The sequence below is a fragment of the Bos javanicus genome, chromosome 3 (assembly GCF_032452875.1).
Source record: "Bos javanicus breed banteng chromosome 3, ARS-OSU_banteng_1.0, whole genome shotgun sequence".
NCBI lineage: Eukaryota > Metazoa > Chordata > Mammalia > Artiodactyla > Bovidae > Bos > Bos javanicus.
In genome coordinates this window covers 21,889,245-21,905,243 of record NC_083870.1, presented here as the reverse complement: position 1 = coordinate 21,905,243, position 15,999 = coordinate 21,889,245, and the positions used below count along the sequence as shown (strand labels likewise).

General features: G+C 37.1%; 1 protein-coding gene across 9 annotated transcripts in view; it reads left to right on the top strand.

Moving 5' to 3' along the window:
- GPR89A (G protein-coupled receptor 89A) overlaps positions 1–15,999 on the top strand; it is a 59,193-nt gene that overhangs the window by 10,575 nt on the left and 32,619 nt on the right. For all 9 annotated transcript variants that reach the window (XM_061408772.1, XM_061408766.1, XM_061408746.1 and 6 more), the window contains exons 4-7: positions 6,757–6,863; positions 7,417–7,518; positions 13,573–13,693; positions 14,428–14,508. In XM_061408772.1, coding sequence (XP_061264756.1) covers positions 6,757–6,863; positions 7,417–7,518; positions 13,573–13,693; positions 14,428–14,508 — 411 coding nt within the window. The remainder of the gene's footprint in view (positions 1–6,756; positions 6,864–7,416; positions 7,519–13,572; positions 13,694–14,427; positions 14,509–15,999) is intronic.

The window sequence follows — 15,999 nt, the reverse complement described above, 5'->3', positions numbered from 1 at the left end:
TTCGAGTCAGGTGGCCAAAGTATTGGAGTTTCAGCTTCAACATCAGTCCTTCCAATGAATATTCAGAACTGATTTTCTTTAAAATGGACTGGTTGGATCTCCTTGCAGTCCAAGGGACTCTCAAGAGTCTTCTCCAACATCACAGTTCAAAAGCATCAATTCTTCGACACTCAGCTTTCTTTATAGTCCAACTCTCACATCCATACATGACTACTGGAAAAACCATAGCCTTGACGAGATGGACCTTTGTTGGCAAAGTAATGTCTCTGCTTTTTAATATGCCGTATAGGTTGGTCCAAGGAGTAAGCGTCTTTTAATTTCATGGCTGCAGTCACCATCTGCAGTGATTTTGGAGCCCCCAAAAATAGTCTCTCACTGTTTCCACTGTTTGCCCATCTATTTGCCATGAAGTGATGGGACCAGATGCCATGATCTTAGTTTTCTGAATGTTGAGCTTTAAGTCAACTTTTCACTCTCCTCTTTGACTTTCATCAAGAGGCTCTTTAGTTCTCCTTCACTTTCTTCCATAAGGGTGGTGTTATCTGTATATCTTAGGTTATTGCTTTTTCTCCTGGCAATCTTGATTCCAGCTTGTGCTTCATCCAACCCAGTGTTTCTCATGATGTACTCTGCTTATACGTTAAATAAGCAGGGTGACAATATACAGCCTTGATGTACTCCTTTCCCTGTTTGGAATCAGTCCATTGTTCCATGTCCAGTTCTAACTGTTGCTTCCTGATCTGCATATAGGTTTCTCAAGAGGCAGGTCAGGTGGTCTGGTATTCCCATCTCTTTAAGAATTTTCCACAGTTCGTGGTGATCCACACAGTCAAAGGCTTTGGTATAGTCAATAAAGCAGAAATAGATGTTTTTTGGAACTCTCTTGCTTTTTTGATAATCCAACGGATTTTGGCAATTTGAACTCTGGTTCCTTTGCCTTTTCTAAAACCAGCTTGAACATCAGGAAGTTCACGGTTCACGTATTGCTGAAGCCTGGCTTGGAGAATTTTGAGCATTACTTTACTAGCGTGTGAGATGAGTGCAGTTGTGCGGTAGTTGGAGCATTCTTTGGCATTGCCTTTCTTTGGGATTAGAATGAAAACTTACCTCTTCCAGTCCTGTGGCCACTGCTGAGTTTTCCAAATTTGCTGGCATATTGAATGCAGCACTTTCACAGCATCATCTTTTAGGATTTGAAATAGCTCAACTGGGATTCCATCACCTCCACTAACTTTGTTCATAGTGGTGCTTCCTAAGGCCCAGTTGACGTCACATTCCAGGATGTCTGGCTCTAGGTGACTGATCATACCACTGTGATTATATTGGTCATGAAGATCTTTTTTGTACAGTTCTGTGTATTCTTGCCACCTCTTTTTAATATTTTCTGCTTCTGTTAGGTCCATACCATTGCTGTCCTTTATTGAGCCAATCTTTGCACAAAATGTTCCCCTGGTATCACTAATTTTCTTGAAGAGATCTTGAAATGGATTAAAGACTTAAATGTAAAACTTGAAACCATGAAGCTCTTAGAAGAAAATATAGCAGAAAAACTCCTTGAAAATGTTTTTTTTTTTTTAAATCACACCTAAAGCACAAACAGCAACATCAAAAACAAACAGTTGAACTATATCAAACTAAAATCTTCTGCCCAGCAAAATGAACCATCAACAAAGTAAAAAGACCACCTATAGAAGGGAAAAAACATTTGTAAATCATTTATCTGATACGGAGTTAATATCCAAAGCATATAAAGAACTTGTAACTCAATAGCAAAAAAACAAATAATCCAGTTTTAAAACGGGCAAAGGACCTGAATAGACATTTTCCAAAGATTTATCAGGCCAACAGATACATGAAAATATGCTCAACATTACTAGTCATTAGAGAGATGACACCTCGTATCTGTTAGAGTGGCTATCATCAGAAAGACAAAAGATGACAAATAGTGGTCTTGATGTAGAGAAAAGGGAACCTTTGTGCACTGTTGCTAGGGTTGTAAATTGATACAGCTGCTATGGAAAACAGTGTGGAGGCTCCTCAAAAAAATAAAAATAGAACTACCATATGATCCAGCAATTCCACCTCTGAAAGTATGTCCAAAGAAAATGAAAACACGAACTCGAAACACCTCATGTTGCTTGCAGCATTATTTACAGTAGTCAAGACATGAAACAACCTCAGTGTCCATGGAGAGATGAATGGATAAAGTATGAAATGTATATACAATGTATAGAATGAAGAAATCCTTCCATTTGTGACAACATGGATGGACCTTGAAGGCATTATGCTAAGTGAAACAAGTTAGACAGAGAAAGACAAATACTGTATGGTTCCACTTATATGTGGAACCTAAAAGCAAAAACAAAAATAAGAACACCAAACTCTTAGAAAAAGAGATCAGATTAGTGGTTGCTAGAGGGAGTTTCGGACAAGGCAATGGCACCCCACTCCAGTACTCTTGCCTGGAAAATCCCATGGACGGAGGAGCCTGGTAGGCTCCAGTCCATGGTGTCGCTGAGGGTCGGACACGACTGAGTGACTTCACTTTAACTTTTCACTTTCACACATAAGGAAATGGCAGCCTACTCCAGGGTTCTTTCCTGGAGAATCCCAGGGATGGGGAACCCTAGCGGGCTGCTGTCTATGGGGTCACACAGAGTCGGACACGACTGAAGTGACTTAGCAGCAGCAGAGGGAGTTTGGAGGAGGGGAAATTGAAGGAAGGTGGCTAATTTGCTGTGTGATATGTGGGAAAGTTAAGAGTAAATCCTAATTCTCATCATGAGAGTTTGAGAGTTTTTTGTTTTGTTTTGTTTTTTACTGTATCTAAATGAGAGAATGATGTTAACTAAACCTTTTGTAATCATTTCACAATATATGTAAATCAACCATCATTGTGGACTCCTAAAGCTTATTTAGTGGTCTATGTCAGCTATTTCTCAATAAAGCTAGAAAAAAAAATTTTTATTATCACAACCTGGAAGTTTTACTGCTATCTAACCAGAGGTCAGCACCATTCCTGTAAAGAGCCAGAGAGTAAATATTTTAGGCTCTGTGGGCCACACTATTTCTATTGTAACTACTCAACGTTGCTGTTGCAGAGCCAAAGCAGCCAGAGGCAATATGTAATCAAATGGGTGTAACTGTGTTCCGGTAAAACTTCATTTATAAAAACAGGTGACTTACTGGCCATGAGTAATGTCTAGGTTAGAAAGGACTTTGACTCAGTCTAAAACCAAAATTATTGTTTTTGGTAGCTAATGTCCCCCAACTTTTGACTCATTTATTGTTAATAATCCCATATAGTAAGATATGTCACTCAGTTACTTGGATTTATATTCCTCAAATAGCTTATCTTAAAGATTATGAAAGTAGCATTGCTAAATCTGGTTCTTCTCTAGGTCCTTTGTAGGGATTGGGTAGGCTAAGATGTATCTTCAGTTATACCTATTTTTTCATACTAACAGTTGGTCCTACAGTGGAACAGAATTATGGATTGTGATCATATATTATTAACTGTGCATTGACTATTCACAATAGTTTTCAAAGGAAAATCTTCGACCTGAACAAGAGTATTCTTTTGGCTCATCTCTAAGCAGAAGTGCTGTAGCCTTCTATTCAAATACGTAATCTTGTTGGTATCCTTAATTTTCTCAAGAGACTATCACTTTACCCTCAGCTCAAATTGCAGTTAAAATATATGGTTTGCTTTTAATGGGCAATATGGATTACACTTGTCATTTCAAACCCACTGCCTCCCAGTATCTTTCAGAAATTTAGCTGAAGTACTGAGTACAGTTGCCTGGAGGATGTGCATGTTGTTTCTCTAAATGCTCGAAAGTGGGTAATCCAGATGAGCAAAAGCTGTCAGTTTATCTAAACTAAATGGTATTGGCTCTCTGTAGGATAGCCTTTGCTCTGTGTTTTATGATTCCTGCCATATGCACTAAGGAGTAAACAGTAAGAAATAGCCCACTGAAACTCACTGATGTTTCTCTTGAAAGCATGGTGTGAAGAACATTGTTAATTGCCCTCATATTTTCTTCTTTAAGAAATCTTTGGAGAAATTTCAATATGATCATGGTAATAATTCAGTTATAATTAGTAATAATTATGCTGGAATAAACACAAGCTGGAATCAAGATTGCCGGGAGAAATATTAATAACCTCAGATATGCAGATGACACCACCCTTATGGCAGAAAGTGAAGAGGAACTCAAAAGCCTCTTGATGAAAGTGAAAGTGGAGAGTGAAAAAGTTGGCTTAAAGCTCAACATTCAGAAAACGAAGATCATGGCATCTGGTCCCATCATTTCGTGGGAAATAGATGGGGAAACAGTGGAAACAGCGTCAGACTTTATTTTTCTGGGCTCCAAAATCACTGCAGATGGTGACTGCAGCCATGAAATTAAAAGACGCTTACTCCTTGGAAGGAAAGTTATGACCAACCTAGATAGCATATTCAAAAGCAGACATATTACTTTGCCAACAAAGGTCCGTCTAGTCAAGGCTATGGTTTTTCCTGTGGTCACGTATGGATGTGAGAGTTGGACTGTGAAGAAGGCTGAGCGCCGAAGAATTGATGCTTTTGAACTGTGGTGTTGGAGAAGACTCTTGAGAGTCCCTTGGACTGTAAGGAGATCCAACCAGTCCATTCTGAAGGAGATCAGCCCTGGGATTTCTTTGGAGGGAATGATGCTGAAGCTGACACTCCAATACTTTGGCCACCTCATGCTGAAGCTGAAACTCCAATACTTTGGCCACCTCATTGCAAACTCCAATACTTTGGCCACCTCATGGCCACCTTTTTGACTCATTGGAAAAAACTCTGATGCTGGGAGGGATTGGGGGCAGGAGGAGAAGGGGACGACAGAGGATGAGATGGCTGGATGGCATCACTGACTCGATGGATGTAAGTCTGAGTGAACTCCGGGAGTTTGTGATGGACAGGGAGGCCTGGCGTGCTGCAGTTCATGGGGTCACAAAGAGTCAGACACGACTGAACTGAACTGAACTGACGCTTCCCTTATAATTTGTTTTTCTTACATACACTATGATGTATCAAACTGATCGAATTTTCTATTTTACATTGACCATTAGAAAATGTAAAGCTAAATTTATGACCCACCTGTAGCAAGTTTCTAGAACTCTAAGGTATGAGTTTTCATAATAACCATCAGGCCTAGCCTGATATTCTACCTAGATTTTGCCATTGTTTTTCCTCCCTTTCATATTACCTTGTAGTTTTTTTCATCATCTTGTATTTAATATATACTCATAAGCCATTTAACTACTTAACCTTCTTTGAAACCAGGCCTAGTTTTAAGTCAGTTTAAAATCAATAAATACAAAGGACACCATCAAGAAAGTTTACCGATATCCCAGAAATGGGAGAAAATTTTTGTAAACCATAAATCTGATATAGGACTTCTATTTCGAATATGTAAAGAACTCTAACAACTCAATGATAAAAAGACAAATAACACAGTCAAAAATTAGACAAAGGAAAAAAAATGGACAAAGGATCTGAGTAGGCATTTCTTCAAATAAGATATCCAAATGGTGGAAAAGCTAAAAAAAGGAACAACCCAAATGTCCACCAACTAATGAATGGATAAACAAAATGTGGTATATCCATACAATAGTATGAATATTATTCAGCCATAAAAAGAAGTGAAACATTGATAGATGCTGCACATGGATGAACCTTGAAAACTTAATGCTAAGTTAAAGAAGTCAGTCCCAAAAGATCATATATTACATGATTCCATGTACATGAATATCCAGAATGTGGATGAAATATCCAGAATGTGCAAGTCCATAGAAACAGAGTATATTGGCACTTTCCTAGGACTGGTGGTGGTGGTGGTTTAGTTGCTAAGTTGTGTCCGATTCTTGCAATCCCCTGGCAGGAGTCCAGCTAGGCTCCTCTGTCCATGGGATCCTCCAGGCAAGAATACTGGAGTGGGTTGCCATTTCCTTCTCCAGGGAATCTTCCTGACCCAGGAATCGAACCCGGGTCTCCTGCACTGCAGGCAGATTCTTTACTGACAGCTACACAGAAAACTCCTCTTCCTAGGACTGGGGAGGTTGAAAGGAAAGGAGAGTGATTGCTAATGGGTACTGGGTTTCATCGTGGACTGATGAAAATGTTCTAAAATTGATTGTAGTAATGGTTGCACAATGTGAATATACTGAAAACCCTTATATTGTACACTTTAAATATGTGAATTATGTCTCAGTAAATTGTTATAAAAAGTCCTAAAAATCAATAAATAAAATATTTTATAAGCAGTAGTGAAAGTAATCATGCAGATCAGATGTTTAGTTATATTGAGGTTACAGAAGAAGTATTTATGTGTCTTTATTATGCATATTATTAACATTTATTTTCTTTTAATTCTTATATTGAAATATGACTCCCAGTGTTAAGTGAAACAATAATCATCTACCAGTAATAATATATATTGATATATGTTATTATATATTGCCTATGATTATAACCAGAGCATTAACAGTCTCAATTTAAAAAATGAAATTCTTAGGAGGTTACAATGACCATATATACCTTTCAGAACTTTATAATAAATTTTTTAATCTCTATAAATGAGTAGATAGTAACAGCCTAGTTGACTACTAAGATGAAATATATTCAGTATTGAGTTTAAAGAGCAAGAGATCCTTTGGAAGACTAAAGAGAGTGAAAATAGCTGCCCTTTTCCCCTCCTAGTGATAATTCTTTGACATTTGTTTCAGCTCCCGTTATTTTCACTGGAAAATGAACCTGTGTGTAATTTTGTTGATCCTGGTTTTCATGGTGCCTTTTTACATTGGCTATTTTATTGTGAGCAACATCCGACTATGTGAGTATTTTACCCTCATATCAGCACATGATTTAAGATGAGTGTTCTTAGGGATTGAGGCTGCAGAGAGCTTCATTTCTATATTACTTTCAGTAGCTACTGTTATTTGGGGGCACCTCATACACAGCATCTTTAAAAGGTTAACAGAAAATAACTATTAAATGAATGATTAGGTTATTTGTCCTGCCACAACTTTATTTCTCTTTCTACTAGAATGTCTTTCCTTTCATTTTTCCAGTTCAGGGTACTATTTTTACTTTTTGATTTGTACTGGGGATTGTTATTAGTACTTTATCAGAAAATTACTTTTTCCCCCTCTTCAACTGTCATTTTAAAAGACTTCTTCATTCTTAAAAAAAAAAGTCTCCCCTAACTCAACTAGATTTCTCTTACAATGGTAAGAAGTTTAGAAAACAATTTCTAAAACTTATGTTGTTCCACCAATCATTTACCAAGTGAGCAAGGCAGCCAAATATTAATTAGGATGATCTCTTAAACTTATGTAAAGAAAACTTTTATATATACTTATTTCACCTTGTCTCCTCTTTCTTAGTACATAAACAGCGACTGCTTTTTTCCTGTCTCTTATGGTTGACCTTTATGTATTTCTTCTGGAAACTGGGAGATCCATTTCCCATTCTCAGCCCCAAACATGGTGAGTGTATGTGGTAGGGAGGGGAAAAGTGTCGTTTAGTATTTTCTACTTTGAAAAAAATCAATTTTTATAAACTACTTATTATGGGAAACACAGCAAGTTATTTCTCTAAAAAAATGTCTGGTTTTGAACTGAATTTTTCATTCATCCTAGGAGGTATCAGATGCTGGTTTGGTAACAGACTTCTGTCATTTTAGAGCAGGAGTTTTGACTTTAGGTTAGTGAATGAACTTTAAGGGAATAATGGATTGAGAAAGGTATCCTTAACTTTAGCCCCCTGGTATTTTATGCAGAATGATGGGAATGTATATGTATATTTGGAAGTGAGATATCCATAAGCTCTTATGAGATTCCCAAAGTGGTCTGTGACCCAGAAGGTAAATGGTCAGTGCTCAAGTGATAATGAAGATCGTCTCTAGGGAGTGTATGTATTCTGGGAAAGAGCAATGACATAAAACTCTATTGGTAGATGAAAAGCTTTTTAGGAGTTAGTGTCTCTCCAAACAAAAAAGTTTATTTTAAATTCAACAACCGGTCGTGGACAGAGCCCTGCTTTCTATGCTCATCAATGGGCAAAATCCCTCAACAAGCAAGTTCTTCTAGAACTACTTCAGAAATAAATACTCCTCCAGAATATATATACATATATATATATATATATGTGTGTGTGTATGTTAGATTAGAGCACCTAACTATAATGGATCTACTGAGACTTTCATATACTGAAGCTTTTTTTTTTAAATACACATCTTTTCATTTTACTGTCCTGCTGTGCCTGTTGGAGAAGGCAATGGCAACCCACTCCAGTACTCTTGCCTGGCAAATCCCATGAATGGAGGAGCCTGGTGGGCTGCAGTCCATGGGGTCGCTAAGAGTCAGACACGACTGAGCAACTTCACTTTCCCTTTTCACTTTCATGCATTGGAGAAGGAAATGGCAACCCACTCCAGTGTTCTTGCCTGGAGAATCCCAGGGACGGGGGAGCCTGGTGGGCTGCTATCTCTGGGGTCGCACAGAGTTGGACACAACTGAAGTGACTTAGCAGCAGCAGCAGCTGCACCTATCAAGGTTCTTATAGCAGAAAACAGATTCTACTCTAACTAGTTTAAAGTAGGAAGTGGTTTATTACAGTGTATTGGGAGTTTTCAGAAATTCTGGTAAAGCAGGGTGTCAAACTTGAGTGCTGCATAGTAACAAGAAACACCCAACCACATAGTACTAAATTAGGAGGAAAAAGAAAACCATAGAAGTTGTCACCTGCCACTTAGGACCTATGATCGGGGACCAGACATTAGAAATGGCTCCAGCTGCTCCAGTTCCCAAGTGCTGTCATCACTCCCACATTATTCACGTCTGTGTTTGAGGTCTTACATGGACAAGTGAATGTGAGGCAACCCAGGTGACATTCAGAATCTTAGCTTCAAGGAAATCTGGGAAAGAGCTTTTGGCTTTCCAGATTCTGTAGGAAAAGAAGTCATGCTAGAAAGGCAGTGAAATGAGTGGTGCCTGAGCCAGTGTCTTGAATCTGCCGTACCTCCCATGTGTCCTTTCATGTCTAGTCACTGCCTAGAGCAGGGATCTGGGGGAGAGAGGTTTTAAAACTCTTCTCCAGGAGTGTCAGAGGAAATGTGCAGTTTTTAAAAGCATGTGGAATGTCATAATAACTGTGTATTTTTTAAATAAAAATAGTTATTTTGAAATTTCACGTAACATCAAAAAGCCCCCAAAAGTTAAGAAACACCAGCATACCAAAATCCTTTATATTCTTACCGTGTCATACAAGACTTTCCACATCCTGACAACTGTTCTCTTTCTCTATCTGTCCTCCAGTCCTGCCAAATTACTTAAAGTTTCTAGAACTGTTCTATCAGCCTGGATAGTCCTTCACCTCTGTTCTGCCTGGAAAATACCTATTTATTCTTTCAGTATTCAACTCTTGTCGATTCCTCTAAGAACTTTCCTGGCCATCATTAGGAATTGTCAGTTTCTCCTGCCTCAGTACACTTATATCACCTTTAAAACTTGTGATTACTTGTTTCCTTATCTAACTTCCTCATTAACCTGTGAGCTCCCTGAGGTCAGAGACTATGTCTTATTTATCATTATATCCTTAGTGCCTGTCATGGAACCTAGCACATAATAAGTGTTTAATACATATCTATTGAATTAGTGAATGAAAAAAAAATTGGTTCTCCAAGGTGGTAGATGAGTTCAAGAATCTGACACTCTGGGTAGGAACTTAAGATTTGTTAATGTGATCAGCATGCCCGTGTCATTGTATGGAAAAATTTGGAGTAGAGAGGCCCTGATGATATACTTCTCATATAAACTGTTTCAAATGAATGCCCAGAGAGAGATTTGTCTGTGATACTAGAAATGAGGGACACAAGTGGTAAGAGGACCCCAGGGCTGCTAACAGCGATAGTGCAAGCTCACATGTAGTTCAAAGGTATGACTGATGCCTTTTCCAGCCTTCTGGAGAGCAGTCAACTCACGTAACCAGTGCAGCCAGACAGTGCCTGAGAGGAGATAAAGACTATCACATCTATTGTTCCATCCCTTTTTAAAACTCTGTGGGGATATCCTGAAGAATACACCCAGAAGAAGAGCTAACGAATAGTTTCAGTGTTAGTCTTTCCTTTGTGCTCCAGTAAATAAGCATTTTGGTTTTATTTCGGAATGTTCAAGTATCTAATTAATTTGACCCTGTAAAAGAAATAAGGAGGAAGAAAAGTTTAGGCAATAACTGAGAAGCAGCGAGGCTTACACTGCCTTTTTAGAGCTTTTCCCAGACTGTCTCAACAACCGGTGTGGTTTGTTGCTATGGAGACCATGGAAGAAACTATAAGATCCAGTCTTTACTTATGTGAAAAAATGTCTGTAAAAGTATTCCTTGTGCAGTGCCTGCACCTAGGAAGGTCGGAAGACATTCCATGGTAGGAAAGAGTAAGAGAAACTAAGAATCATATGAAGTTAGAAGGAATCTGTGTGAGCAAATAGCAGCAAATCACTTAATCCATCTGACTTTCCATTTATGAGCTAGAAAATAAGAATTATAATGGTTAACCTGTTTACTTCATAGAAATACTGAGATTAAGTAGATAGTATTAAAAGTACTTTAAGCCAGAAAAAGATACTTAATAAAGGGACAGTACCTTGAAGAGAATAAAAGGGCACATTTTTCCAGTTTTTTATATAACCTGTATTAATCCCTTAGGGTTTTTTTTTTATGTAACTTGGCAATAGTTATGTATCCACAGTCAACAAACATTTGTTGAACACCTTTCATGTTCCAGGCAGTAAGTAAAGATCAATAAGACATGATTCCTTCCTGTAAAAACGATACAAATTCAAGAGATATGTGAAGAGTACCTTCAACAGAATTTGGGTTTATTCATTCATTTAACATTTTACAAATATTTGTTGAGCACCTAGTTTATGTAAGTGCTAGAGATACAACCATGAACAAAAATTATCATAGAAAATTATGCAGCTAAGGATATCAAATTTATTGCAAGCCCTTAGCATCAACTTTTCTGAGGAAGTGATATTCAAGCTGAGATTTAAAGGATAAAACCAAAGGTATATTCAGCAGGAAGTCACAAGAGACATCATGTAAAGCCCTGAAGTGTATTCAAGACCGAGTAAGAGACTGAATAGAAACTAATGGTGTAGATTTTTTTTATTGGGTGACCAGTTAGTTGATGATATCATTTGCTAAGAAAAGTAATACAGAAAAAGGAAGATAATTTTAGTTTAGGATATGTAGAATTTGTGTTGCCTGTGCACATCTAAGTGATATTCAGTAGGTAATTAGATTCACAAATCAGGAACTTAAAAAGTACAGATTTATCTGTCCTCTTGGAGATAATTCCAGGAATCTAACAAATTAGATATCATCAGCTGAATGCTGTTAGGTGAAACTGGGGAAACAGGCAAGATCACCCAAGGAAAATGTAGACTGAAATGAAAGAGGGAATTCTGGTCCATGGAGAGCAAAAACAGACCAAGAAAAAGCAAGTAGAGAAGGAAAACAGAAATGGTAGTATAAAAGCCAAGAAAGACAAATAATGCAAAATAGGAACAATTCAATGTCATAAATGATCAAATAAAACATGGATTGGAAAATGTTGAATTTTGCAATCAGAAGAAAATTCCTGACCATATTATGATAATGGCTAAGAGTCCAGGCTCTGGAGCTAGGCTGTTTGGGTTTAAATCCTGACTCTGCCACTTATTAGCTATGTTAGCTTGACTAAGTTACTTAACTACTCTGTGCCTCCATTTCATCGTCTGTAAAATGAGATCTTAAGTAATATCCACCTGAGTTGTTATGAGAATTAAGTGAATTAATACAAGTAGAATACTTAAAACAGTACATAGTATATAATAGGTGCTTGGTGAATATTACCTATTATATTGCCATTGTGATTTTTAGTGAAAGCACTTTCATTCAGTGTAGAACAGTGGGATGAAAGCTGAATTGCAGCCAGTTGAAGAATAAATGGACATGAAAGAAGCTCCTCCATTTAAGGGGTAAATAGAGAGGGTTGGTAACTAGATGTACACTCAAGGCCAAGGACAGACTTTTTCTTAGGAAAAAAACTTGAAACTGAAAGGAAAAAAATCAGCAAAGAAGGAAAGATTGAAGATAAAAGAGAGGGGGAGAGAGAGAGTGGACAGACAGTAGAACAAATTTTAGAGGAGGTGGAAGGGGCATTAGATCAAAAGCACAGGAAGAGAAGCCCTAGCTGTGGACACCGTCTTGTTCTGAAGAGGGTAAGTTAGAAGGATGATTGCAGATGTAAATGTTTGAAGATAGTTGATGTCTAATAACTTCTTCCTTACGTGATAAGCACATTAGCTAAAAAGAACAAAGATTGGAAAAATGGGTTAAAGTATATCTGCTAAGGGGTAGAGGGAGAGATGGCTAACCAAGGGCAAGAAAAGGATTCCTTGGTAGTGAATGATTTCTGTTAAGACTAGAGACCATACACTTATAATGGCATCAATGTCAGCATGCATTCTAGTAGTTTTGGGCAGCTCAGGCACGGGCACTGGGAAGGCAGAGTGTCAGGTTGATCTAGGGTTAGGAGTTTGCAGGATCAATGCTTTAGGAGAAGAGTAGGGGCTGAGGGTCCTGAGAAGAGAAGTTAAACAAGCTTGGAGTCCAGGTTCAGCAAAGAAGGAATTGGAAGGTCGGGGATGCAAAAGACTAGAAACCAGAGATCACAATGAGCTCTAAAATGGGGTAGTGGAAATACAGGCACAAGAGGACTTAAATATTGGAAGTACAGTTTCAGAGCCCGTAGAACTCCTGAATGGTCCCTCTGGTGTTAGGCCATAGGAGTGGATGGCTGAAGTCGACTCTATCCTAGAAACAGAAAGTGAGACCAAATTTGAACTCGTTTTTCCCTGTGACACCAGACTTCCCGAGTTACTCTTAGCATTGCTTTCTTTTACTTATTCCAAATATATCAAAAATAGCATTTATTTTAACTACCATGCTGATTTTCAGCATTCTCAAAAAATAGGAAACAATTGATAATTGGAATAAAATTGAGTATCTAAAACTCATATACTTACTCATTCTATAAATTCAACCCATTTATTAGATGCTTTATGTGCTTCTTGGTGGCAAAAATGAATAAGACATAGCTAAAGAACTGATGACATTAGGGGAAAATATGTAGACTGAAGGTAACTGTAGTGGAAAGTATTATCTCCTATTTATACTTTTCTAACAGATTTGCTTTCCCAAAAGTACTACTTTGTTAGAGTTCACGTTACCTTGAGTAAATAGTCAGCAAATGTTATTTATTGTTATTTTACCATTACCCAAGAATAGAGATGATTCTGGAAGCATTTGGGATAAGAAGAAAATCAATAGACTTTTATATTTATTAGAGAAAAATCCACATATGAATAATTAATTTAGCTTATGTAAGTTAGCTAAAAGTAATGGTTGTTGTTTTCAGTGATGTTTCCTTTTGCTGTGAGATGAAAGCCGATTTATCTGTATCACCTGGCATTAATGTGCTTTCATATTTTTAGGGATCTTATCCATAGAACAACTCATCAGCCGGGTAGGTGTGATTGGGGTGACTCTCATGGCTCTTCTTTCTGGATTTGGTGCTGTCAACTGTCCGTATACTTACATGTCCTACTTCCTCAGGTAACGAGAATTTTGTTTTTCTTTTCTTCTCATTACTTCTTGAATACATATGGAACATCATGCCCCCATCATTAATACTTAAATATTAGATCTATGATACTGCCTTTTTATTCTCTGTTCTTTTGGATATTGGCCTAGGAATCTTTCTAAATGAGTCTTATTACTTATATATTGCTGGCCCTTGTTATTCTACATTTGTTTTTAAAATGGCAATTTCAATCTGACCTCCAACCCCTTTCACTCCCACCTTTTTTTTTAATATAAATTTATTTATTTTAATTGGAGGTTAATTACTTTACAATATTGTATTGGTTTTGCCATATATCAGCATGAATCCGCCACGGGTATACAAAGCACATTTCTAGTGGACAGCAATGTGAGCCAGTCCCAACTTCAGGAAATTGGTTCCTCCCAAAAGTAAAACAGTAGACGACAATGCCAAGTTAGAAGTGTAGATACACATATATCCTAAATGTCACTGGATCAAGTCTAAGGAAATCTATAAGATAGCTAGTTACCTTCTGCTCCCCTGAGGCCCCAGGACTATTGGCTATTAAAAAGTGACAATAAAAGCATTTTTTTTTGCTTATTATACTTATTTTAATATTCCCCAGGAATAGTACAGTTCCTTAAATTACTGGGTAATGATTGAGGTTCCTGTGTTTCTCCAGCTGCCCTGTATTATGCCCAAAGATGGAACCCCAAACTCTGCTAACAGCTTATGCTTATTATAGGAATGTGACTGACACAGATATTCTAGCCCTGGAACGGCGACTGCTCCAAACTATGGATATGATCATAAGCAAAAAAAAAAGGTAAGCTATCAGCATATTAAAAACTTGTGCTGTTCAAATTTCTCAACAAGGAAATTTGACATGACTGGTGCTAACAGGGAATTTCATCTCATTTATTTTTAAGTTAGGGAACCACCAGAGACTTTAGTGTCTAATCTTGTGTGAAGGAAAATTTTCAAATCAACCTTACTTCCTAACTTCAAATATAAATTCTCTTAGATAAATATTAGAATATCTTTTATATTTGAAGGTATTCTACATTGAGTATTTTAACAGTCTATTGTCCTGCATTTTTATAAACTTTTTCACAGTTTGTTTCAACCTCCTTTTCTCCAACTACTTTATAAAATCCTTCACGTCTTCCAACTATTGTTGTTGTTTTTATTATTTAAAAAGTACTTTTAAAATGTTTGTTTTCAAAGTGGCATTTCTAGAAGTTTGTGTCTCAGTAGGTAAAAGCACAGACGCTAGATTCAGACTATCTGGATCTGAATCTTTGGCCTACAACTCAGTGTGACTTTAAGGTAGTTGCTTTATTTCCTTATGTCTTGATTTACTTATCTATAAAATGGAAATAATAATAAAGACTTGAGTGACATGCAGACTTCTTAGAATAGTGAACTATAAATAGCTAAGGGAACTATTAATAATCTCAGCAGGACAATCATTTGGTTTTAATATTTTGCCTTTATTCATTCATATGAATGAATCATTCACTTAATAATTGTAGAAAGCCTAGTTTATGTTGGACACTGTACTAAATGCTGAATAGTACATAGAGATAGAATGATGAGCAAGGTAATCAATTCCTACCTTCGTGAAACTTATTAGTCTACTCTTACTAGAGTTAGTATTACTCATATAAAAATGATGTCATAGAAGTTTTAAGTTGATTAATGTTTTTCCATTTCATGTGTCTTCTTTCAACACTTTCCTATAGTAAGATACATAATCAAGTCAGAAGACTTAATGTAAGAGAGAACAATAGATATTAGAATGATAAAGAGGTCCAGATTCGCCAACTAATTCTTTATCTCCATTTGTATACATCTTCACTAGGGGACTGGAAGTAGATACACATGTGTATACATTTATTTACTTATATATGTTTCGTTCACATTCAAACTATACAGTTTATTTTACATGAATGAATATGAATGTTGATTTTTAGAACACAACAATAAGAGTGATGTTATTCAGTATTAAAACATACTGTTTTATATAGAAACATACTGTTTGGATTCCCAGGATTATTCTCCCTTTTACTATATTTACTTTATTCATGTAGAGAGATGAATATAAAGTCATGACGCACATCAAATGCGGATGTGTACTTTTAAGCCGTTTCATCACTAATCTGTCTTAGGATTTGGCTCTGATCTATACATGAACCCCTATAGACCTTGGTAAGTCAGGATCTGGGATGCCTTGTGGTCCTGCAGCATATCTTCATAATTTGAGTGGCTTTCAGAAGAATCAGCCTCCCAATTTGACCTAATTATCACAGTTCTC